Raw genomic sequence first — 26,331 nt, 5'->3', positions numbered from 1 at the left:
CACCATCAAGAAGCGTCTCAAAAACAAATATTACCAGAGCGGATCTGACTGCGTGGAGGACTTCAGGACCATGTTCAGCAACTGTTTCCTCTATAATCAGGTGGGAGCACATAGTGATGAATAACCAATGTTGCTTTTAACACATTAGTGCAAAGTTGGGGGGGGGGGGGATCTATGGCAAAAAGGTTATAGGGATGGCCCCAGATTTTACTGGAAACATAAATAATACAAATAGTTAAAGTGTAATTTGTGCCAGCACTACTTTTAAGTTATCTTCTGTAATATAGTACTAATTTGCACTAACTTTCAAAATGCTTCGTGAACCCAAATCAGTGCTCTTAAGTGCAACTAAAATCATTAAGAAATGAAGACAAGAGCCTTGTTTACAGCTGAAACAATAGTTGCAAATATTTAGCATGGAACTTCAAAGAATGACAAGTTTTAGTGTTTTTAAACTTCTCAGGCACTTTTGCTTTGTACAATGGTTTTCATCCAAACTTGGGATTAGCGGTGTTTATTCTTTTTAGGGATATATTGCCGTTAGAAGGTTCAAGGTAACTCTGTCCAGGTCAAAGCCCTCAAAAATACATGTGCAGTTGGACTAAACCTCCCTGATGGTCTCAAACGAGTCTACTGCTACCCTGAAGCAGGTCGTATCAGGCTGTGCCAGTTCACCTGATGGCTGAACTTCCCCAACTGAAGTGACCCACAAGTATTTTCTGTCTTTTCGTTTGTTATTTTCCTCTCAGCCTGGGGATGACGTTTGCCAGATGGCCAGGATGCTGCAGCAGCAGTTCGTGGAGAAAATGGCCGAATATCCCGAAGAAGAATCGGTCATAGAGGTTGCAGCTGAAGGAGTGAAAAAGAGAAAGACCAGGAGTAGTATGTTCTACAGCACGGGGGGGGGGGGGGGGGGGGGGGGGGGTTATAGGTGAAAATAGGACTGAGGACTACATTATAAATTTAAGTTTTATCTAGTCTTGTGGGTTTTTTTTGGGGGGGGGGGTCATATATCAAACAACCAATTAATTGACAGATTTAAAAGTAATTTCTGTACTTTTTGGACATCAGTCTGCCCTTTCTTTAGCCCATTTTATACCCGTCCCAGTTATTGTGCTTGTAATGTCTTGAGCCTCTGTCATAGACGCTGCTAAGCACAAAAAGAGGGAGATTCCTGATGTACCTCAGCTCAGACCACCCAGGCAGCCCTCTGCGGATGCAACAGTAAGCATTTGATTTTATTGTGAGCTTTGCTTATTAACTCTTAGGCCGTTTCCATGATGCTCCCAGTGAAAACACACGGCTTACACGCTGGTTATGTATCATTTATTTCTTTTCCAGCAAACAATACAACAACAAAAAAAGAATTTGTTACATTTTTTTTTTATTATTATTATTTTTTTTTACAATGCTTCCTTGCAAGAAATCATAAATTGTCGGAAAGCCATGAAATGAGTCAACCACTCATATTTCCTCTTTTCTTTTACAAGACGTTTAATGTATATTTTTTTTGGGGGGGGGGTCTATTTTATGGAAACATTCAAATTGGGTTGGATTTTGTTTGTATATAGTTTTAATTCAACTATGAAGGGGGGTGTAAATACAACTTTCTGAAAATGGTCTGTCAGCATGTGGAGATGCTGCTGCTGCACATGTGCACCACGGCTGCAGTAGTTCTTCACATGCACACTAACCTGCATTGTTTTCAGAGTTTCTGCTGTTTTCCATAGAAACAGACATTGTTTTCAAAATGTTGCCATGTAAAGACGAAATTTTCTTAAGTTTAAAAGGCAAAAACCATGCGTTTTAACCTGAAAGGTCATGTAAGCGGGGCTTCGTGACTGGGATGTCATGAGATGTCGGAATAGACTCTTAATTTAAAGATCTGTTCCTCATACCTGAAACATTGGAGGCTGCCATGTAAAGGTTGTCCGTTTGTAAAGTTGTCCCCGCCTCAAAGTTTTGCTGCTTTTCTTATCCAGATTGAAACGGCTGTGAAGAAGAAAGTGGAACTCTTCATCGCTCCCATACTCAACTCGGGGCCCTCCTATGTTCGGAAGTGTTCCGTGTCCTCCATCCAGCCTGAAAACCCCTGGCAGGCCGAGGCGACGGGCAGAGAGACGGGCAGAGACAGCAGGCAGCCGGCGCTGCTCGGCCAGTGCAGCACTATCCTGACGGAGCTCCTCTCCAGGAGGCACTACAGTTACGCCTGGCCCTTTTACTCGCCCGTCAACACGCTCTCCCTGGGCCTCCATGACTACCACCACATCATAAAGAAACCCATGGACCTGGGCACCATCAAGGTAATGGCGGCCCAGTCGGACCAGGATGGCCTTAAACTGCTTCGTGTCGGCCTGTGTATCTTTGACACTGTCATTCATTTAGAAAAAGATGGAGGAAAACAAGTACACAGATACAGAGCAGTTCGCAGCCGATGTCCGATTGGTGTTTTCCAACTGCTATACATACAACCCTCCCACACACGAAGTGGTCCAAATGGCAAAAAGGCTCCAGGTACGGCCCGACTCCATTCTTCTCCCGTCAGTGTTGACCTGGCTCTGTAATTTCTTTGCCTTGCATTATTGTGAAGAAACTTTTTTTTTTTTTTTTTTTTTAATGTTAACAGAGCGTTTTTGAGGCCCGATATCTGAAAGTTTCCCAACAGTTAAGGAATAGTTCCTTAACTGATCGAAATGTTAACACGGGACAGAAAATCCAGGCCAGAACCTCAAGTTCTGAAAGCAGCGGCGCTCCAGCGTCGGAAAGCAGATCAAAGGCGACCGTTCTGCTGGAGAAGGTCTGTGTTTTCATCATCGGCAGTCCGTCAAGTGTGCGTTTCACTAACCTGTCTTTCTTTTTGGCTGCAGCCTTCCAGGTGTCTGATAAAAGCCCCCTGCAAAGGAGACCAGAAGAAAGAGAACCTGAGCAGCCGGAAGGAGAAGGACGACCCTCAGCTGGAGCGCCAACTCTCAAAATCCAGGGCTTTGGCAGGAACCAGTGGCGACGGCGCGAGCTGCTTGGCGTGGAACATTACAAGTCGTTCGACGTGCGTGTCCATCCCCAACGGCAGGTGCAGGACCCCGGGGTCGCAGGCGGAAGGGACGGGCGAGCGCCACTCCGCGGTCATGACTTATGGAGAGAAGAGGCGCCTTACGCGAGACATAAGCAAGCTGCCCAAGAAGAGAATGGCCTGTCCGGTGGCCTTCGTCCAGTCCCAGCCAGGCCAGCCGCCCACCGACCAGGACAAGGTGCTGGTCGGCCCGGAAACGCTGCCGCCCCCCACGCTGACGGCCATGAAGAACTTGGTTGCAGCGTCGCACCTGGAGAGCAGCAGCGGGCGCAGAACCGGTGAGCATGGCCAAACGCCCAGTGAGTCCTCCTGAGTGAACTGGTGAACAGTCCTGCAGTGAGTGCTGGCACTGCTGCTGCTGCGGTTTCATGGATTATGTTTTGTTTATGAAAGTCCTGCCTTTATTCTTCATAATCCAAGAGTGAGGCGAACTAACAGGAGAAACTGCTGCGCTCTCAGAGTGGAGACTTACCTGAGGAGGGGACGGCTTCACTCCTGCGATCGGCTTTAATTCATTTTTGCCAACCCCAGCTACACTGTACAAAACAGATCTTATGTCAGTTGAACTTATGTGGCTATATCCTGCACAAACGGTGAAACAGCGCTGCCAGCCTCTCGTAAAGAGGAGAGGCTGGCAGCTCAAAGTCAGACTTTGTCCTTCGCTTTTCAGCACCAAAATCCAAGAAGCGTCCGGCTGAAGACTCCGGCCAACAAGCTAAGAAGGTGAAGCACATTCACTGTCGGCTTGCTGGCGTCCAGAGATCACTGTGATTGCAAAAACAACTCACTTTTTTTTTTCTTTTTCCCTCAAGTCAAAGGACTCACATCCTTCCTGGAGTTGGGGAACAAAGCACTCGGCTAAAGACTGGGAGAAGACTTGCGCGCAGCGTATCCTGGAGTTCTTCAAAATAGACCGTAAAGCCTTTTTCCAGCTATGTGTTGAGCAGTTTGGTGTAGCGAGAGGCCTTCTGATGTCCTGCAGCAGCAGCCATGCATCCAGACATGATGGAAGCTCCTGTGCCGTCAGCCTATCAGTCACATGTAGCACATCTTCTCTTCTCCTGCTTATCTTGGCTTGAAGTCGACTGTTTTAATTCCTTTTCTCCCCTCAGGTTGTAATTACAGTGTTGATTTGCAAGTGTACAGAAGCATGCTTCACATGAAGAGGTGATTCTTTGTTGTTCGTTCTTTCAGCAGACTTGATTCCATCCGTATCGCCCTTGAAGTCTCCGCCATTTGTGCAGGATTTTGCTGCTGCTGCTGTGGGATCCGAGGTACTTTCTGGAGAACCATTTAAAACCTGCTTTCTCTTGTTTTATGTCTTGGATTGTGCCTGACCAAGACCATGTGAGGTACAGAACAGGATCCTTGAGTTTGTGTACTGTGGCACTTGGGGCTGAGTTGCATTTACAGAAGACTGCACATTGTGTTGTGGGTAAAAACTAAGCCTGGAGAGAAGCCGAAGGTAGAAGTGAGCAGGGATAGACCAGTGGTGTTGGAGGAGAGAGTGGAGAACGACGCTTTACTCTCTGCTCGCGGCCCTAATGTCTCCCTCTGCACTGGCAAATGCCAGCGAGGAGGCTCTGCCTGTGGGTGAAATCCATGACATTATCACGTCCTCCGTGTCTTTCAGCTGCAGGACGACATGTGGACACTCATTTCATAAAGCTGCTCATTTGACTGGAACAAAAAGCAAATCATTCTGAGTTTAGTGGTCAACTATCAGACCTCGTTTATAGGACGGCTGTTTTCATTTGAGAGAGGTTTTTGCCTTTGGACGTTAAACGGCAGAAACACTGAAAAAGCAGTTTTCACGTGAGTCTGGCACGCAGAGTCCAGGGAGACGTTGTGTTGCAGCTCTCAAGCGGCGGCTGTCTGGGTGTGATGAGCTTGTTTCTGACTGGATCTGTCCTCAGAGCTCGCTGTGGTCCCGGGTCAAAGGCCACGCCAGGCCAGGTAGGTCGCTTTCTGAAAACTACGTCCATAGTTCAGGATGGACTTGTGTGTTTTTCGAGGAGCTAGCATTCATGGAGTGGTTTCCACCAGCTTCCAGGTTCCCGGGGTGTGTTTCTGGCGGTAACGTGACGAAGCCTCACACCAGCGCCAGAAGTGGATGTGCCAACGAGGACAAGGTCCCCAGAGAGGTTGAGAATGGTGGACGATAATACACACAGTGAACTACAGCATGTCAGACACCTGTCTGTTTCTTAGTCATGGATGCAGCATGTATTTATTTTCACCACTAGAGGGCGATAAAACCAAACTTTGAACTTTGTCACTATCACCTCATTGTTTACATTTCATAAGCGCCATATAGCATCATATCCACGGGCCTTGATTTTTTTTTTTTTGTGGGAGGCTAAAAATAGACTCTTTGAGGCAACTGATTCAGAAATTTACATTAAAAAAAGAAAATAAAGATCTTGCATGAACGGTTAGATAGTGACACTTTGACTCCTGCTGTCCGAAGCCTCATTTTCACAACAAAACCTTTACGCCGTTTTGAGCATCTGTTTCCACAACAGCAGTACTCAAAGCCAATGAAAAAGCAACTTTTCACAATTTTTTAGAAATAACCAACAGCACCACCCTGTGGCCTGGTATGCTAACAACATGGTTCCGTGTGTTTCTGCTGTTTCCGTGGAAATGGACGTTGTTTTCAAAACGTTACCGCGTGAACGGGAAACTTTTCTGAAAGGAAAATGCCAAACCAGCGTGTTTTGGAGCCTAATTTTTAAAACAAGCCTGCATAGTTTTCTCCATATTTCTTTTTTTTTTTATTTCAAAAAACATGAAATATCGATTTCAAATTGTTAAAATTGATTTAGAATTACTTTAATACTGTGTACAAAACTGTTGTTCCTGCCAAACAAAATTACCAGCAGTTAAAAAACAAACGTTGTGCTCTTTGTACTTCTCAGACTGCGTCTTGGGCAGGACACAAGGGACAGGCGACCACTTCAGCCGCCGTCAGCTGCTCCAACAGCTTCCAGCAATTCCGTAAAGCTGCTTTAGAAAAGCAAAGAGGAGCGTCGATGGAGAACTGGGCTTCAGGAGGCAAGGAGGAACCTCGCACTCAGACCAGGTGTTCTCACACACACACACACACACACACACACACACAGTCGACATATCTCACCTGCGATTCCTTTAAGCTCGCCGTCACTTTGCTGACCGGGAAGTGGTGTGTCTCTGCGTTGCCTCGGCAGCTTGGCCCGTCCAGCTGGAGTTCCACACAGCCTGCCCTCTGCTGCGCCGAATGCCGTCAGCATGGAGCCTGCCTCACCGGAGCTCACAAAGCTCCGTGACAGAGAGCTGGCCCGCTGGGAGGCACAGAGACGCCGCCAGCAGGAAACCGTGAGTCGCCAGGAACGGCGGCGAGAGCCTCTCCCGTCCGCACAGCTCGATGCTGAAACGGTTTGTCCGAACACACGGTGGGAAGGTCTCTAACCTCCGCCCTGCCTTCCCTCCTCATGCAGATGTCTACCATCGACTTAACGCTGCAGTGGGACACCATGGCAGCGTTCGAGAGGGGCATCGATAGCAAATCGATTTACTATCACCCGGAATGCCAGTACAGTTTCTTTTATAAGCGTTGACCTGCTGCTCAGCATTTCCATTCAAACAAAAAACAAAGCCCTACAGAAGAGACATTAAATTTAAGTTGGAGCAACCTTTGTTATGAAAGTCAAGACTGTATGCCAGAGCCCAAAGTCTCAGCTGTGCACCCATAGGTTCGATGTCTTTTTGTTACCTTAAAATATCAGAGTCTGGCAATTCTTGTTTAGTTTTGTATAAGGCTGAGCAATGGAGTCAAACCTGTCTGGTCTGGGAATTTTCAGGTTTTGTATTTGGATATCAATTCTTGGTCACGGTGTTGGCGGTCGATGCACTTTCTTTGTTGTGGTGGCGCTTAAAGCATTAAATAAAACTCTGAATAAAAACTATTCTCTGCTTTTTGAACTTCAAGGTTTTTAGACCACTTTAAATGTCTGCAGTGTTCCAGACTGTTGGAAAAGAGGCTAATGTAGAGTGAAACACTGCTATATGCTTGGTAGATGGACCACAGCAGTATCATGACTGCCAGTCCAGATTCTCCTGTTCCTGGTACCGGTCCCAGTCCAGATTCTGCTGGTCCTGCTCCTGTCCCCAGTCCATATTGTCCTGGCCCCAGTCCAAATTCTCGTGGTCCGTATGCCAATTCCTTTGTTTTAAGTGTTTCTACTCTTCCAAGTCTCTCAATCAAAATTGACACGTCATGCAAACAGAGCCTGAGCTTTCTCTCATTCATTTAGTACACAGTCTAACACGGCCTCTCTAGTTCTAGATATTAACCTTTGATACGATGGCTGCCAAGGCACAAGTGACACAGAAGTACCCATGAATCTCATCTTTACCGTCTCCTTCACAGCAGAGCAGTCTGTTTCTGCGCAACACTATTTCAACTTGAATCAAAATGTGAGAATTTGGTGAAAGATGATCTGCTCAAACCAGCCTCGCCACCATCCAGAGAGAAAGTCCAGACTTGATTCAGAGTGTTTTTTTAACATGGCAGCACGCACTGTGACATGTTCACCAGAGCAGTTGGACCATTTAACAGTGGGACCTGTGGCCAGGGGCTTCGGTACTGAAACACCTCATGTTGTTTTCTGTTAAAGCAGAGAGACCGTCAACTGGAACACCAGAGTTTCAATACGACCACTGAAATACTCGGGGCCAGTGAAGGAATCAGTTCATATGAGGGGCAGTATGAGACGTAATTCCTTCTGGCCCTCACACACACACACACACATATTCACTTCTCACATACATATATTTTCTCTTTCACACACATACATTGTCTTTACATACATTCCTCTTACACATACATGTATTGTCACTCTTACACACACATATATTCTCCTTGCAAACGCTAATTAGACTCTAAATTCTGAGGAGACTTCTGTAGAAGCAGAAGCGGAGCATAACTGTCTTAATGAAGTGTTTATTCTCCTTTTAATGCTTTTATTGATTGACTCGTTTAAGTGCATCATTCTATCATCGCTTCATGTTGACATGATTGACCGGCATTAATTCATCCCCTCTTTGTGAGGCTGCCTTTCCTTATTGGAGCAGATATTTCTGCGCGCGCACGTTTCCACCTGCGCCTGGTGCACCACGTCGCGCGCACTGGTTCGTGAAGGAGTTAATTTAAAGGGGGCGCGCGTGTTTTCAGGGCTGGCTTGGACCACGCACCTCCTGTCTGCGTCGTTGCCATAACAACGACGCGGATTTTTTTTTTTTTTTTTTTTTTTTTTTTTTTTTTGCGGCAGGTTTACGGAGATTACCGAGCGGGATGTCTCTCTCTCTCTCTCTCTCTCTCTCTCTCTCTCTCTGACTTGACCGCGGAGCCGGGCTGCAGGCGCGCGGACTCACCGCCCATATCGCCACGGAGCAGCGGCGTCTCCCGCTCCGCCGCGCGCCGCTGTCACACGCAGGCGTGAAGTCTGACGTGATGCCCGCGCCGCCGTCCCGTTCAGCCGCTCGCCGGGACCCTCCCTTCAGACAGTCGTGCGTGAGCGCCGCCGCCGCCGCTTCCCGCACCGCGGCGTCGACTGAGCGCAGTCGGAACGGCGCGTCCGCAGGATAAGCCCCGTCGGCACGGAGGGCTCGCTCTTTGCTTTTCAACGCATTTATTTGACCATTTTTAATTCATGCGGCGATGTGAAAATGGCGAGAGTCCTCCACAACTTGATCCTGTTCCTGATCAGACTCGCGCTGAACATCAGAGTTCTGGGGTACTGGTCGCTGATTTACGGGTACTGCGCGCTGTGCACCGCCGTGGCGCTGCTGAAACTTTGGTGGAACCTCGTCTTGAGGCCGACGGCCACCTTCCAATGGGTGGTCCGCGAAACTCCCCCGGCTTGCCTCAACGACACGTCCTTGGGAACCCACTGTTATGTTCGGATCAAGGTAAGGACGCGCGAGAGCAGCCCGCTCTGTGTGTGTGTGTGTGTGTGTGTGCGCCGTGCTCACGTGGGGACGAAAACAAAACGAGCTCACACCTTTTCCAGACCGGGGCCCTGGCGTGTGAGCATCCCGAGGTGTGCGCTTGTTTTGTGTTTTCTCCGTGCCCGGGTTTTTGCTGGCGCGGAGCTCAGGTGGTGCTGGAAGAACAGCTCCTCCGCCTCGCGTCTCTGCATGCATGCAGCCGCTGCTACCCTGGGCAAGATTATGTAATTTCTTTATACCAATGCATTTCTGTCACACACTCACACACCAAAATAACCTGCCCTCACATCGCATTGCACTACAATGAATAATTCACCTCGCTGACTCCACCTCTCAGCAAGGCATCTGAATACAGCGGAACTGACCAGGTGCACATGCTCCTGGTCTCCGTGTTTACCCTGTCTGTTGTTGCTCTGCTGATGCCTTGATACTCAAAGCTACGACCTGCCTCTCAGTTGAAGTTCTGTTCTTTTATGTTCAAATCCTTCAGTGACGATTATAGTTCAGAGAAATGTCCCAGAGTGGAGGAAAAAGCTGGAAATGCATCCATCTTCTATCCATCACTTCACACCTCATCAGTGTGTGTAACATCAGTATCTGGACAAAGCCCATACCTCAATAAAGACAGCTCGGCCCCAACTAGAGCGCACAGCAGCCCCTGTACTCCCCAGAGTGATGCAGTGTTTACACCAGGCTCCCACCCAGTGAACTCCAGTGGTCCCAACAGCAGGAAAACATTAAGTTATTTTTTAACCTCCCTTTATATTTCAGGTGACTTTGAAATGCTTTTGAAAGTTAATATATAATTATAACATTGATGCCTCCTAATCTAATCACCTGAAAATGGCATCAGTGGTTCCATGTAATTTAAATGAAGTTTAATTGTAAATATAAGCAGTTTCAGTCGAATTAAACTGAAGTTCTGTTTTTGAGCCTGTGTGCCTCCCTCCAGTTACAATGGCGGTAAAATTGTTCATAATTTCAACTTTTCACGTTTCCCTGTGCGGTGTTAAAGCTGTATATACAATTTCAGACTTCTGTTAAATGTGCCGATCTTGAGCTTTGGTGCACTGAGAGTGTGAACATGTTGGAGTTTCAGACCACAGTGCTCCGTCGCAGTCTAATAATTAAGAGAAAACACTATTAGATGTGAACTGACTTTCACTGTTTTCACATACAGCACAAACACCACTGCAGTTTAACACACCTGGCGTGTGTCTCACATAAAACCATACAACTATACATCTTTTAGAGCATAGAGCAGCTGTATTTTAATAAAATTTCATGCTTTTTTTGTTGAAAATCAAGTGTTTCACTCTGATGTTCTGGAAAATCAGCAGCTAAGAAGAAAAATCAACTGATTCATTGATTCTTCTTGTAGAAATGAGGCAGTACTAATCATCAATAAAAGCCTAAAAACGTTGTGTTTATTGAGGTTTCCGCCGCTGCAGAATACAGATCTTGGTTTATCTGATAGTTTTCTGCTGTTTTGCCCTGAGCTGTAAAATTTGCTGTCCTCCACTCCTGAATCTCAGTGTCTGATATTATTGTTTTGCATCAACTCAAACTGAGCCTAAATTTAGCTGCAGAGCTGCCAAAGCAGCCAGAAGAAGCATGAACAAAGTGACCCCGTCTTCAGTGATGACTCAAGAAGTTTCCTGTCAGATGCTTTCAGCCAAGAAAGCCAAAAAAAAACAAAAAAAAAACAAACAGCAAGTGATAATACTGCATTTTTATTCATGGATGCCTGTCATGGATTTTCAATTCACCCCACACAAAAATCCACAAAAAATCAAAGTAAAACAGCAGATAACATGAAATGAGAACTACAATGAGGGCGTAGCAGATCTGAGCAGGTGGGTTCAGGTCGGACGTGGTCTGGATTTGAAGGGTTGCAGAAATGGAAAGTTGATGGACGCCTCGAGGGAGTGTATTCCACATCAGCCGGGCTACAACTCCGTCAAATGACAAACCGGCAGGAGTGGAGGGACGGGAAGCAGAAGACAAGTGTCTGGAGGGTAAGAAAGAAGCTCTCAAGAAAAGAGGAGACGGCTGAAATAACAATCCCTCCAGGAGACGAACCCACCCGGCGAAAAGCGCCACGCATCAGTACTTACTTATGTTTTAGCCAGATGAGAAGGAAAACCTTCAATATCCATGCTGCGAATCCACAGCCTGCAATGCTCGCTGGAGTGGTATCTGTAGCAGAGAGTGTGTGTGATGACCAGTCTGTGTTTTCCCTGTAGCTAAGACTTATTTCCTTTGCCATATTTCTACATTTGGACAGACTAGATGCTAGAGTATCTCCTTGCAGAAATCATGCGTAGCAAAGTGTCATGGCAGGCCTGGCATGGACCGGTGCTTGCTGGTGTGCTTTCCTTTTCACCTGAAAACATGGTCTATGCTCCTTTTATCGTCAGTTTTGAATGTTTACAACACGAACACTGTTCAGAAGCACAAAGAATGAGCTGCATTAGTCTAATTAATCGGTCACATAACACGGACCAGCTCGTCTTTCACCCTCACATCTTGAACATTCTTCTTGGACGTTCTTCCTCTTCTGGATTTTCTTCTCCTGACAGATGTTTGTCGTCCAGGTGAAATCCAGCCGACGCACATCTGCTGAGGAACCCGAAGCTCTCCGTGAGAGAACATAATCCTGTAAAACGCAGACGTCTTTCCTCTGCAGGCGACGGTGTCGTCGGTGAATATGGCACTCACAGTGGGAGCTGGTGGAAACACTTCCCCGTGGCGTGCGGCGTGGCGTTTCACGTCCCGCCCTGATCGATAAGCGTACCAGCTCGTCATCATATCCACATCCTGACGTGGCTGGATGGACCGTCCTGTCTCACTGCTTCTGCTCCACGCAGCTCCAGAGAGAAGCTTAGAGATAAGGTCGACAGCAGAAAATGTCTTAATGCATGTTTTTTCCCTCCCCATCCAGGAATCTGGACTCAGGTTTCATTATGTGGCGGCGGGCGAGAGAGGAAAGCCCCTCATGCTTTTCCTGCACGGCTTTCCAGAGTTCTGGTAAGTGAATTTCCTCACACGTGTGTCCGTGAGATGGACCTTCATCCGACTGCCCAGTGTTTGTTGCATGAGTCGCCTCTTCATTTGCTGAGAATCCCTCCTTTGTCATGTTTTAGGGCCACTGTTAAATCTTTGCTGCAGTAAAAACCACAGTCCTCTCTGACAGGACTGATTTGCTGTGCGGGACGGTAAGAGATCCAAAGCATTCAGAATCTCTTCCTCCTGATCTGAAATGAAAACTGATGTGGAGGGTTTCGCTTGGATCAGGGCCAAAGAGGCTGTCAAGAGCTGTAAGGCCGTCCATATCTCTAGCGTACTATCTGGGCTGTGGACAGTGCAGGGATTAATTAACAAGGGAAACGGGAACTCTTTCTGCCTCACTTGCCCCGTTCTTCGCGGGAATGATGAGCCGTGCTGAGAGCGAAGTGGCAGGAACTCTTAACGCTATCTCAAAAACGTGCCAATTCCCTCCTAGAAATGAGAACAGTGTATGAATGTGTGCAGTGAGGGAGTTCGAAGGGTTTAGTTTTTTTCTTCTTCTCTGAGCCTCATCTATATTCCAAGATGCGAGGGTTCAGTGGAGAAATCTTATCCTGACTCATCACAATCACACACTCTGCTCTCTTGCTCCTGCACACACCATCGCCTGCCAGTGGAGGAGGAGGAGGAGGAGGAGGAGGAGGAGGAGGAGGAGGAGGTGGAGGAGGTGGAGGAGGAGGAGGAGGAGGTGGAGGAGGAGGAGGAGGAGGAGGTGGAGGAGGAGGAGGAGGAGGTGGAGGGTGGGTTGATGAGGACCGTCCACAGCACCGCAGACAAAATCCTCAATTAGCAAGCCGTCCCAGTCTGCATGATCAGTGGGCGGATCAGAATGTAAAACAGCTCCTGTTCTCCAGAGGTGACCCCAGCCCAGCTGGAACGAAGCCTGAGCTCTAACAATAACTAGGAAAATGAGAGTTTGGGCATTTAGGTGTGTAACTATCCCAAGACTCTGAAGGTGTGTGAATGAGCCCAGCAGGTGGACACGTCACGGCTGGCGGTGGCGAAGAGGACGAATCAACCCGAGGAAACAGTTGCATAATGTGTTGTTTGGTGGAGCTGAGAGTCTGAGTGCAGGAAGTTACAAGCCAAAAGGAATTGGTAGTATTGAAAACCATCTGCTGCATGCTAGCTGCAAATGCAGCTTTGATTTTGTCGGCGAAGTCTTTCCCTCGTAGATGTGACACTGTGTAAGGTTGAAGGTCAGGTTGAGGCCGTCTTTAGACGACAGCGGTTCAGCGAAAACGTACAAACGGGTCTGTTCGCATGACGGCGGTGCTCGAGTTACTGAAACCACAATGCTTCGCCTGATTGCGAAATCCAAATCGTTCTCCATGTTCTCTGGTGTTAATGTTTAGAGTGTGTTGTTCTCTGCGGTGTGTGGTTTCATTGCTAAACCAAACAGCGTCCACCAGTAGCCCAGCATGAGAACGATGTCTTTTTCAATGCATTTCTATGTAAAGATGAAACTTTTCTGCCATGAAAACACAAAAATGATCCATCAGAGCATTAAGAGCTCCTCAGCGCGTTGTTGCTCTACAGACCAGATTGAAGCAACATTTATCAGAACGATGTATTAAAAGATAGTGCAGGAAATAAGCATTTTTCAAAATAAAAACTAAAGGAAATTTGAACGTACATTTTCAAAATAAATGTTTTTATACTCTCTTTGCACCCCGAACCACAGACCATACTGGCCCCCGGCCCGGTGGTTGAGGATCCCCGATTTAGAGGCTCTACCCCTTATTTTAGAAGCAAGATTGTTTTTTTGTTTTTGATTTTTTGTTTGTCTTTTTCTGTGAAGTCTAGTTAAATACTTTTGTGTGTTAAAAAAATGTTTTCCAGTATTATAAATATATCGTAAATGTAAACAAATGGTAAATGTGATATCATAACAGTGAATTACTGACCTTCAGCAGTGACATGTGGACTGAGATAGGATAAAGAGTAAAGCATCCCATGTTAACTTTCAACAGTGTTCCATGAAGGAAATGTCATCAGATCTGTGTGTGTGTGTGTGTGTGTGTGTGTGTGTGTGTGTGCCTCAGGTTCTCCTGGCGTTACCAGCTGCGTGAGTTCAAGAGCGAGTTCCGCGTGGTGGCCATCGACATGCGGGGCTACGGGGAGTCCGACTTACCGCTCTCCGCCGAAAGCTACTGCTTCGACTCACTGGTCACCGACGTCAAGGACATCGTGGAGTACCTGGGTGAGGGAGGGCTTAAAGCTCGTGTCCGGAGTTTTGAAAGAATGAGAGTTTTTTTTAATCCAACTTCTCAGGTTCCGCCCTCCCTCTGCTTTCATGAGCGACCAAGCCACGCCCCTTTAATTGTGCACGCTATTATCCGTCGGGTGAAAATGAGAGCCTCTGAGTCCTGCAGCATCCTCCATGTTGAGCTGTTTCCAGTGGATGTTCAGCAGACAGTGGATATATCCGAGGTGAGCGCGGCGGCTGCTGCGGAGCTAACTCTCCTCTGCTGGGCGAGCGGCCGTGCTCTCTGGCTGCTCCACACTTTGATTGACAGCACGAGAATGCGGCAGCTCGAAATCTATTGGCTGAAGCTGACCGGTGCTTTTTCGGATAACATGGGGGTCTATGAGACGAAGGCGGGGCTCATAAATAAATGTTTATATTGCTTTATGCTGATATTATATTGTAGTATCGAACCAGACTGACACATTGAAGCTCTGTTGAAAAATGATTCATACACTGGAAACGAACGGAAACTCCGGACACCAGCTTTAAGACCCGCGGCGTCCACAGGCCGCGACGGACTCCTGGGAGAGGTTTATTCTTCCTAACGACGGTCTCCTCAGACCCGGGAGGGTTCGGTCCATGGCGGTCAGGTCCAGGTCTCGCTCGACCGCGCTTACACCATGCTTTCAAGTGCAGACGCAGAGCTTCGGTTGAGTCAGTTTACACATGTCCAGTTGGTGTGTTGAATGTTTCCCGATCCTCACAACATAATCAATTTCTGTCAACCATGATTAATTACTCAATTAAATAGGAGAATTGTTGACATAATTAGTTTATGTCAACCAAAATCCAGTTGTCGTCTAACTGCACTACAACCGAACCTGGTTTAGTTTAGCTCCAGAATTCAAAGTATTGTGTGAAACGTTTGCAAACGGTGCGTCCCTCCTCAGCGGATTCCTCAGTAGCAATAATTACTCTGTAATCCTTCAGCATTCAGTGAGCTGGATCAATACTGTGTGTGATACGTTGAGTCAGGGCAGCTTTAAGCACCGTTAACACAGTGAGACGTCATAACGGCTGCAGAGGGTTTTAAGGTCATCCTTCATAAAACATTTACGTTGGGTTTCCTTCCTCCAGGAGGCTGGCAGTCGGTGCTGCAGCAGCTCCACCCATCGCCGTCGCTCACTTAATGGGCTTTCAGGGCCGGGCGCTCAGTAACACACTGCTGATTCACTCGGTGGTCATTTCTGCGGAAGGCAGCTGCCGGTGATGGTGTGATAACTGCTGTGCTCTGACCTTTGATTGGTCGGCGAAGGCGTCTTCCCGTCAACTGCTTACAGCCGCTTCCAAAAGTTCCACCTCGTCACGTGAGAGGACACCCAAAATGTGTAAACAGGGCCTTTCACTGCTGTCCTTTGAGGACGCCCCGTCTGAAAGCACATTTTAGTTAAGCCAAGCTGTTGTAGTTTGCCACCAGCCTCGTCCTCTTCAAAACAGGAGACTGTACACACTTCAGAATTAGCTCTTATTTGAGTTACACTCCGCCTCATTCTTGCCGGCCTTCCCACCATTTCCGCTGTGCGTGTCTGCGTCCCACTGAAGCTGCTTCACCGCCAAAGGCAGCTGTTCTCCTGCAGCCTGGTCCAGACCCTCCGGAGGACCAGGGGCCTTAACTAACAGCTGTCCCACGGCTTCTTGCTGAAATGTGAATGCTTTGCACTGCAGTGCTCTGCTCTCAAGACACAGAGCTTTCATATTATAATTAGGGCTGTCAAAGATACATTTTTAATTACCACTAATTGTAGAATTTCCATTGTTAATCGTGATTAATCACAGTTTTAATTGCATGTTATTTTTCATTTCAAGCCAGTTCTAAGCCCATAATGTAAATCATTGGTCATCGGTGTTTTAATTTTGATTCAAATAACAAAAAGAAAGAATTTCCTTTTTACCCTTTTGTATTTTCTTTCAAAATACAGTGATGTGTAGATCAATTTAATAAAATATCTACGTCAAATACAGTTTTCAAATTGAAATAAAGCTCCATGTAGAGTCCAGAACATAGAACAGTCTAGACCAACGGTGTTCAACCTGCGGCTCTGGAGCAACATGAGGCTCTTCAGTGCCTCTGTATCGGTTCCATGAAGCTTTCACCACATGGTATGTGAATGAAGATGAAAGTTATTTTTATATTATTATATGATTCATCACTATGATTCAAAAAAACTTCAAGTAAAATTGTAAAAAATAGCTAAAACCACAAGAAATGGGGGGAAATAAGGAAATAAGGCAGGAAGAAAGCACAGAAAACTGTTTAAAAAGAGGTGAAGTGGTTAAAACAGCTAAAATATCATCAAAAAAAAAAGCTTGAACAAAGGAAAACTGTTAAAATCAGGTACAACTAGAAATTGGCACTCAGAGAGCGCAGACCTCCGCTACAGGTCAAATCAGTCACCAACAACAATAAGACCACCATCTAAAATAAAACAACATTGTGATCGGGGGTGTGATCGGGGGTGTGATCGGGGGTGTGATCGGGGGTGTGATCGGAGCGGAGTGCTGCGGCGTGCGATGCGGCGTGCGATGCGGCGCGTAGCAATGCGGCGCGTAGCAATGCGGCGCGTAGATAAAGAATCCTTTAAAAAAAAATTCCTGGATCCAGACAGTGATCCGGATCATCACCAAAATGTAATGGATTCTAAGTTAGCCCAAGACCCACCTTTCCACTAAGTTTCATTGCAGTCCGTCCATTACTTTTTCTGTAATGTTGCTAACAGACCAACCAACCAACCAACCAACCAACAAACTGACGTGATTACATAACCTCCTTGACTTGACGGAGGTGGAAATAGGTTCAATGCAATAAACCGTTCACTATTCTGAACTGTAGTTAAAACTTCATGGATGCATCATAAGATCTAGTTTCTGTTTGTTCATCAAAACCAAGAATGAATCTTCCTGAGCTGCATTCGACTTGTTTTAAAAGTTAAATGTTCTTTACGGCTCCAGAACTACTGGACTTGACGGAAAGTCACTAAAATGCCTCTTTTGGTCAGAAAGGTAGCAGAACATAGACAGAACAGTCCAGAACACAGAACAGTCCAGAACAGGAGGAGATGTGGGACACTTTCAAGCTTCACCTGAACTGCAGAGGTTAACAAAACATGTTCTACTGACCGGTGAATGGCGTCCATAGAGATGAGACCTCTAGGTTTTCTGTATTTCTGTTCTTTGAAAAAGTTGCTTGAACATAATTAATCACGATTAAAACAGCTGATCCCTCCACTGATCTGGTGGCGACTGGCCCTAATGTAGACATGTGAACCATGAGGTCTGTAGACGTGGAGCTATGAGCGGAGCCAGAGCAGGTAGGTGGATCAGCCGTCCAGCTACAATGTGAGGACACCGATGCTCTGACCTGGTTCCACATTCGGCCGTTCGTCTCACAATTCATCTCAATAAGTGTGAATGTCCAGTTAGGGACCAGTGTTGATTTCCACCACTTCCTGTGACAACGGCTTTCTGCTGTCCTTTCAAGGCTACAACAGATGTTGCCTGGTGGGCCACGACTGGGGCGGGACCATCGCCTGGCTGTTCGCCATCCACTACCCGGAGATGGTGACCAAACTCATCGTCCTCAACTGTCCGCATCCCTCCGTCTTCACAGGTGACGCCTCTTCCTCCCCGTGTTGGCAAAGGAAACCCAATTGTCTTCTTCCCAATTAGAGTGGCTCTGGTCTTGCTCTCGGATTATTAGCATAATCACTATCATTAATTAGCAAGTGTTATTGCTTCAATTGCATGTTTTCATCCATCTGGCAAATCCCCGTCTGCCTCGAGGGCTTGACGAAAAGAGGCCAATTACAGGACGGTAATGGGGAACAGGAACAGCTGGTTTTCACTGGTGTAAACAGACATGGGGGGGGTCGGCATGCAAAGAGTCGCCTCCAGTTCCGCCCCTGAAAAACGCGCCGCTGCTCTTTCCTCCTGCAGATTACGCCCTGCGCCACCCGAGCCAGCTGCTGAAATCCAGCCACTACTTCTTCTTCCAGCTGCCCCGCTTCCCCGAGCTCATGCTCTCCATCAACGATTTCAAGGTGCTCCGCTCGCTGTGTGTGTGTGTGTGTGTGTGTGTGTGTGTGTGTGTGTGTGTACAGGCACGTACAGGCTTCAGCCGTTTCAAGGTCAAGGTCGTTCATACGTGTGTGCGCGTGTGTGTTTTGAGCATGCACACACTGATCTGTGTTGCACATTTCCTACAATGTCAGTCTATTTTTAGCTTGCAATCTCTAAATATAGCCTGCTGTAAAATAAATAATAAACAAAATAAATAATAAAACAGGGAATGAAATTATCCCACAGGGCATGTGGAAGATGCACTATCACCCAATCAACTTTAGGCTCAAATCGCTTTTCTTTATAGCACATGTATTGAATACAAAAGAATTCTTGTTGTGTCTGAAAATTAAGCTCTGCGCAGTTTTGGTGTGAAGATGCAGAGATTGAGTTTGTCACAATTAAACCTGTTTTTGTTTTGTTTTGTTTTGTTTTTCACATTGGCGGCAGGCGGGGACGCAGATTCATTTCTCTGTTCTTTGGTCTGATCAGCAGGAACAGAAGCCAGCCACTCAGGCTCGGGTCAGAAATAAATGATCTGGCACCAGCGGATGCGTTAAATCATTCAAAATGATAAAAACTTGCTCTTGTCCCATGATGGATCAGTGTTGCTGTAAACTGCAGGGGGATTGTTTATATGCTTTATATGCTCGTCTGCTGTTTGTACAGAGGTTTGTTGCCCCGAACACACTCTACAGTTTAGTCTGTAATTCCAAAAATGTTGGGACACTGTGGAGAAACAGAAGCTGCAATGTTTCACAAATCCAATAGATCTGCCCTTTAGTCTGAGTGAAACACTTACAACATGCCATTTCATGACAATAAGACAATTCCTACAGTCACGTGACTTTTTTTAAATTAATTACTCTGAGTTAAATCATTTGTAATTAGCATATTGTAGTTAATTCTATTAATATTAGTTCTGACTTGAGGTTTACAATGAAAACTTGTTTATTTGCCTGGTTTAATGCCACTTCAGACCTGGGCTTTGTGAAGCATTCTGATTGGACAGCGTGTGGAAATGACGTGTTTACGTCTGCCAGGAGTAAACACACTTTCTTTCTAGGTTAACTTTGACGCTACGGCTTCATGTTTATTCTTCTGTCCCTCCGCTCTTTTCGTTACGTCTATCTCTTCTCAGGCTCCATTAAATAAGTTGTCTTCCTTCCAGTCTAACGCTCACTTCGGGTGGCCATCTTGGAATATATGAATAACAGAACTGGATTTAACTTAAAGTGGAATAAAACTTTTACATAGTTGAGGAATTATTGAATTCCGCTTTAAAATCAGAATGGCCACATTTACATGCGAGTTTTGATGTAGTTTTAATTATTGAATTTTTAAAAAAAATATAATGTAATTATTATTATTTAATAATGTATTTTATTATTATTTTATTATAAAATAATTAGTAATTAGAATAATTATTATATGTATTTTTATTATATTATTTTTTGTTCTAGAATTTTTTAAAATATTTTTTTCTTTTATTTATTCATTCATTTATTTATTTTTTAGTTTTAATTCCCATTTCAGTCTGATTTCAGTGTCCTTTATTGTTTAGACATAGATTTTGCAGAGATTAGGGTATACTAGTCACCTGATCATTTTTAACAGTTTTGTTTTTGTTTTCTTAATCTAGTAATTTCAGGATTTTATGTTGTGTTTACCATGTGTCCCACTGGGAAGAAACAGCTCTGCTTTATCAGATCTGAAATTCTTTCTTTACACTCTGCACACAGCCTGGAAGTGATGCTGTGTAAAGCTGTGACCGACTGGGTGTTTTCCATATCACGCTTTTTAACTGAAATTGCTTCTTCTTGACTGATTTATGCCTCGCAATGTGTTTCACCTAATCTGGAAAGTGTTTGTTTAAAATATCAGGCTGTGTTAATTAATTGTAAGACCGCACGCCAGCCCGGGTCCATTCTGCCACTCAGCGTGTGAAGCGGCCGGGCCGGCGGTAGGTCCCGGCGTCCCGGCCGCCGTCGAAGGTCGATCCAGACTCTCCGGCTCGTGTTGCAGTGCCGTAGACGACCTTCTGGTGACGACCTGTGTCCTCTGTGTGCGCCGCAGGCGCTGAAGGCTCTGTTCACCAGCCGCAGCACCGGCATCGGGAGGAAAGGCCGCTGGCTCACCGCCGAGGACCTGGAGGCCTACCTGTATGCGCTGTCGCAGCCGGGAGCCCTGACAGGAGCCCTCAACTATTACAGAAATGTTTTCAGGTGGGGAACTCACTGTGCACACATCCATGCACTTTTTTCTTGTATTTTGTGTGCAGTACCGTATGTTATTGGAAGTGCTCTGCTGGCACATCCACTAATCATAACATACTACCACACACTGAAACAGACACTCACTCTTATTATTGTTATGCACTGCAGACATTTGCAGTGTGCCAGTGCTCACCAGATAAAAGAATATCTCAAAAATGCTTGTTTTTTTTTTGTTTTCTTTTTTTTTCACATGTGAACTGTCCACGCATGGCTGAGCATACGCCATCTGGTCCCTTCTCAAGCAACGGGCTCTCTCAGAATAGCTTTTATATGCTTATGTAAAAGAAATCTCACTGACCCATGACCAATTAGAGCCTCTCCACGAGCGCACGCCACGCAAACAGATAAACACGGTCAACCTCCACCGATGCATCCATGCCTTCTTTCATACCATGTCCGTACACTCGTCCTCTGACACAGACACACGGGGCTGGACTGTGTCTCAGCGTGAAGCCAGCAGTGCCGCTGTGGCCTGGCCCACAATGGAAGGCTGGGCAACATTACGGGAGCAAGACAAGCTGGACCTCACATAACATGTTTACACATAGCACGGTGAAGAAGAGGCCGTTTACACCACGATCCAGCAAGTTAGCAAGTCTGAGTTATCTCTTTGTTTTCTCCCTTCAAAGACCTATAATAATAATGATGCATTGGTTTTATACAGCACTTTTCAGCACACTCAAAGACACTTTACACTGCATTCTCTCCATACTGGGTGGTGGTAAGCTGCTGCTGTAGCCACAGCTGCCCTGGGGCAGACTGACGCCATCGGCCCCTCCCACCACCAACCATTCACTCTCACTACTTTCATACTAGGCAAGGTGGGTGAAGTGTCTTGCCCAAGGACACAACAACTGTTTTCCGCCTGCGGGAGCGGGGATCGAACCGCCGACCTTCCGGTTATGAGACGACCCGCTCTACCATCTGAGCTACTGTCGCCCCTCTGTCACGAATCTGTGTCTTCTCTGCTGTCCTCCACCCAGCTCCCTCCCTCTGAGCCATAACCACGTCAGGTCCCCGGTGCTGCTGCTGTGGGGCGAGCGGGACGCCTTCCTGGAGCAGGAGATGGCCGAGACGTGCCGCCTCTACATCCGGAACCACTTCCGGCTCAACATCATCTCCGGGGCCAGCCACTGGCTGCAGCAGGACCAGCCCGACATCGTCAACACCCTCATATGGACCTTCCTCAAGGAGGGAGAGGGACGCAAAAGCTACAGGAACTAAGCCCTCCTTCACTCCTCCAGCACTCCCCCCTCTCCTCGCCCTCCTCCTCACCTGCCACTCCCCTCCCCCGGCCCCGGAAAGCCTGGAATATGCCTGTGATAACCAAGCGACATAGTGATAATGCAATCATTCTTTGAAAACCTGTCACGTTTCAGATATTTTTTTACAGCGGGAGAGGAGAGAATCAAAGCACACTTGGCTCAAGACCTTTTTTGCACATGACATCCGCCTTAAAAGTTTGTCTGGTTACAGCATTACAAATGTGTGGCAAAAAGCTCAATGTGACTTTGTATTGTGTGGTGCCTTTTTAACTTTTCAAGTCGTCGCGATGTAGACGTCGTCCAGAGCGACCGCTATACTTTGTGTGTTTCACTTTGGGCACAGTCCTTCAGGAGCTGCAACCCTCCCACTCCCTATATCAGGTAGTGTTGTCAACAGGAGCTTCTCCTTTTTTGTATTCTTTTCTTCTTCTTCTTCTTCTTCTTCTTCTTCTTCTTCTTCTTCTTCTTCTTCTTCTTCTTCTTCTTCTTCTTCTTCTTCTTCTTCTTCTTCTTCTTCTTCTTCTTCTTCTTCGGAGATGCTCAGAGTTAGAGAATGACGTTATCTGGATCTTCCTGTATAGAAACGTTGGTGATGGTTGACTATTGTACTATTTTGTATCTCTTCCTACACACTGCATTTTGAGAGATTCACTGAGCCAAGTCTACACCATTCGATTTTATAAATAAACTGAGTGTCAACGTGTGGGACTGCAAGGCTTCTTTAAGACATTAGTGCTCAGGGTGTATTTGATCTGGTAAGTGGAGTGTTTGTGTGTTTGCTGCCGTGTCGGGCCGGTCGCTCTGAGCAGATGAAAGGCAGCAGGAAAAGCAGCGTATGCTCGGTTAAATTTAGCTCCCAGCTCCGTGACACAGCATTTTGTCTGATTTTATGAACTGACTGCAGAACAAACACTTCCACACTTCGCTGCGCTTTCAGACAATGTGTGAGTTGTGGTGGGTGGGGACTGTGAGTGTGTGTGTGTGGTGGGGGGGGGTATCTAGGTATCCATTAGTGTAGGGGTGTTCAACCTGCGGCTCTGGAGCCATATGTGGCTCTTCAGCCCCTCTGTAGCGGCTCCATGAAGCCTTCACCACATGAGACGTGAATAAACATTGAACATACAGTATTTTATTATAGTGACACACCACAGCACCATTCAGAATTTTTCGTGACTCTTGGTTAAAAAGGGATTCAAAAACAGTACAAGTTAAATTTGGAAAAGTAGTTAAAACCACAAGAAATAGGGAAAAAGGGAGATAGAGTGGCTTAAAAAACTGGAAATGTCCCGATTTCTAAAAGAAAAAAATTTAATATTGTTAGAGAAAAGCATGCAAAACTGATAAAAAGGAGGTAAAAGGGATCAAACAGCTGAAAATTCAAAACAGTCAACAAAAAACCTTCAAAAGAGCAAAATTCTTAAAATCAAGTAAAAAAAATGGGTAAATGTGTTAAAGTTTCACTATTCTGAACTGTACTTAAAACTTCACAAATGCATCACAAAATCTAGTTTTTATATGTGAATCAAAACTATATATGAAACTTCATGAGCTGCATTCGCCTCATTTTCAAGATTTATGGCTCCAAATGAACTTGACTTAGTGGAAAGTCACAGAAATGGCTCTTTTGCTCCAAGAGGTTGCAGAGCCCTGCATTAGTGTTTCCCTGACCCCTCCCCTGATTCTATAGAAACTGGGTTTCTTTTTCATTCACTGAGATCTTATTTACATGATGATGTTTCAAGTAAAAATGCAGCATTTTTGGATTTTTGTTTAATAGAAATTTTACGTTCACACAGCAACGTCTCCAAAATGGTGTCCGTTTTTTCACTTGAGAATACTGAGGTGTTTGATTAGGGCCATCTTCACCGTGTGACGTGAACGTGGGAAACAGAGCGTTTTCACGGTGGGAGGGGCTGCCTCTCTGAGCAGCACAAACACCAGGAAAGCTCAAACACACAGGCACAAAGGAAAAAACGCTTTGGGGAGTTTTTGGTGAGAACATAACTATATAACAAGGTTAAAACATACAAAAAGTGAATTTTGCAGGATACAGCCCCTTTAAATCTAATATGCCAGTATCTACACGAAGAGTGGTCTGAAACCACCGTGGACATCCTGGTCCGTCGCAGGGACAGACGACAGACAGCCATTCAAACTCACGTCCAGCCCACTGGCAATTCCTGGTTATCAATTAACCTCACGGGTTTGTTTTTCTACTGTGGGAGGAAACCAGAGTAACTTGAGAAAACCCAGACACAATGGGGCAGACACAGACTACAGCCTGTAACCATACAGTACTCCCAAATAATGAACAGTGGCAGAAGAGGGTGATTCTATAGAAAAAGAAGTCTTACAAATTAAAAATATTCAACACTTTTCGTGCTTGAAAGCCAGACTAACACAATCATTATTTATGTTGAATGAAAAGTTTTGCTGTATTGTTTCATTTTTTATTTGTGGAGACTTGAGAACTGTACAGATGTATCCTGACCTCGATCATAGTAAACTGGGATTGTCTCCTGCGACTTTTCACAGGATGAGGTGGGATGGATGGATGGATGGATGGATGGATGGATGGATGGATGGATGGATGGATGGATGGATGGATGGATGGATATATTTAGGGACCGAGCCCGAGGGCGAGGTGGCCTCAACTGAGGCCACCTTGCCTGAGGGCAAGGCCTCTATTGTTCTTCGTTCGTTTGTTTCTTATTATTATTATTATTATTATTATTATTATTATTATTATTATTATTTTACTGTCGCAGTCGAGCACTAATTTGACCCCCTAAACATGCACGAAAACTCATCAAATTTGGCACGCCCATCCGGACCGGTGGTCCATTTGATAAAATGAAAAACTTAACCCCATGTGCTCTCTAGCGCCACCTACAAACTAGCACCCACAAAATCGTGCAACCAATAGACAGTAAAATCTGCACCCCTGTCAAGTAGGAATGTCGTAGAGAGATAAAACCAATTGCTGACATGTTCAACTCATTAGGATCTAAAATTCATCCATTGACACCCTTGACCTAAATCCTACAGGAAGTCCGCCAATTACCTTTCAAAGTAAAAGCTTCACACAGCTTTTTTACAACACCATTTATTGTAGAAATGTCAGAGTAGCGCGGCCGGATAGAATAGAAGTGTCTCTATAATAGATGTGAACAACTTTTTCAAAAGTCACACGGTTTGGATTTTATTAGCCCTTCAAAATAAAAGTCACATTTTTGAAAAAAGGGTCGCTATGGCCAATAGGAATGTTGTAGAGAGATCAAACCAATTATTCACACGTTCGTCTCGTCGAGGTCTACAAATCTCTCATTGACAAAAAAGACCTAAATCCAACAGGAAGTCCGCTATTTCCCTTTCAAAGTAAAAAATCACTCCTCATTTAAAAATTATCTGCTCCGAGACCGTTTGTCGTAGAGACATCAGAGTGGCGTGAAATAATAGAGGACAAGTTTCTCTTCCGATATTGTTAAAAACTTTTTCAAAAGTCTCATGGTGTGGATGCTGTTAACCCTTAAAGCTAAAAGTCTTAAAACCCACTTGAAACACTACAATGGTCGCTACGGCCCAAAGAAAAGCCGGAGAGAGATAAAACCAATGGTCATGCGTTAGTCTCACAGAGATCTAAAACTGACCAATTGACACCAAAAACCAAAATCCAACAGGAAGTCCGTTATTTCCCTTTCAAAATAAAAGTCACATTTTTAATAAAGCGGTCGCTACTGCCCGTAGGAATGTCGTAGAGAGATCAAACCAATTGCTCATGTGTTTGTCTTATCAACATCTAAAAATCTTCCATTGACATGCATTACCTAAATCAAACAGGAAGTCCGCTATTTCCCTTTCAAAGTAAAAATCACTCCTCATTTAAAAATTATCTTGTCCGAGACCGTTTGTCGTAGAGACGTCAAAGTAATGCGGCCTGATAGAGGAGAAGCTTCTCTACAAACGATGTTTCAAACTTTGTCAAAAGTCACACGGTGTGGATTTTATCAGCCCTTCAAAATAAAAGTCACATTTTTGGAAAAAATGGCCGCTACAGCCCGTAGGAATGTCGTAGAGAGATAAAACCAATTGCTCATGTGTTCATCTCATCGAGATCTAAAAATCACCCATTGACACCAATAACCTAAATCCAACAGGAAGTCCACTACTGACCATATATGGGCATGCAGTGCAGTCGACAGCAGCTGTCATTAAAGGGTACATATGATGCTATTTTTCAGTCATGTCATATAGATCTCTGAAGGCCTAAAACATAGTATTCAAGCTTGTTTACAACAATTTCATCCTTCTTTCAGAGTTTCAGCGGTGTAAAGAGTCACTATAGGAGTCCTT

The 26,331-nt window shown here is 45.5% G+C and overlaps 1 protein-coding gene across 1 annotated transcript; it reads left to right on the top strand.

Moving 5' to 3' along the window:
• Nucleotides 1-8,765: 8,765 nt before the first annotated feature.
• ephx4 (epoxide hydrolase 4) lies at nt 8,766-22,411 on the top strand. The gene is made up of 7 exons (XM_030083769.1): nt 8,766-9,022; nt 12,006-12,091; nt 14,176-14,333; nt 17,860-17,988; nt 18,315-18,418; nt 20,514-20,662; nt 21,697-22,411. The coding sequence occupies exons 1-7, from the start codon at nt 8,780-8,782 to the stop codon at nt 21,935-21,937; spliced, it is 1,110 nt and encodes a 369-aa protein (XP_029939629.1). The 5' UTR covers nt 8,766-8,779; the 3' UTR covers nt 21,938-22,411.
• Nucleotides 22,412-26,331: the final 3,920 nt, after the last annotated feature.

This window comes from Salarias fasciatus, chromosome 23, assembly GCF_902148845.1.
Source record: "Salarias fasciatus chromosome 23, fSalaFa1.1, whole genome shotgun sequence".
NCBI classification, from domain to species: Eukaryota; Metazoa; Chordata; class Actinopteri; order Blenniiformes; family Blenniidae; genus Salarias; species Salarias fasciatus.
This window is presented reverse-complemented; position numbering and strand designations above follow the sequence as displayed.

Coding starts and splice junctions, on each gene's coding strand:
- ephx4 (XM_030083769.1), top strand. CDS start 8,780: ATGGCGAGAGTCCTCCACAACTTGATCCTGTTCCTGATCAGACTCGCG. Junction 9,023..12,005: donor ACTGTTATGTTCGGATCAAG/GTAAGGACGCGC, acceptor CTCCCCATCCAG/GAATCTGGACTCAGGTTTCA. Junction 20,663..21,696: donor TATTACAGAAATGTTTTCAG/GTGGGGAACTCA, acceptor TCCTCCACCCAG/CTCCCTCCCTCTGAGCCATA.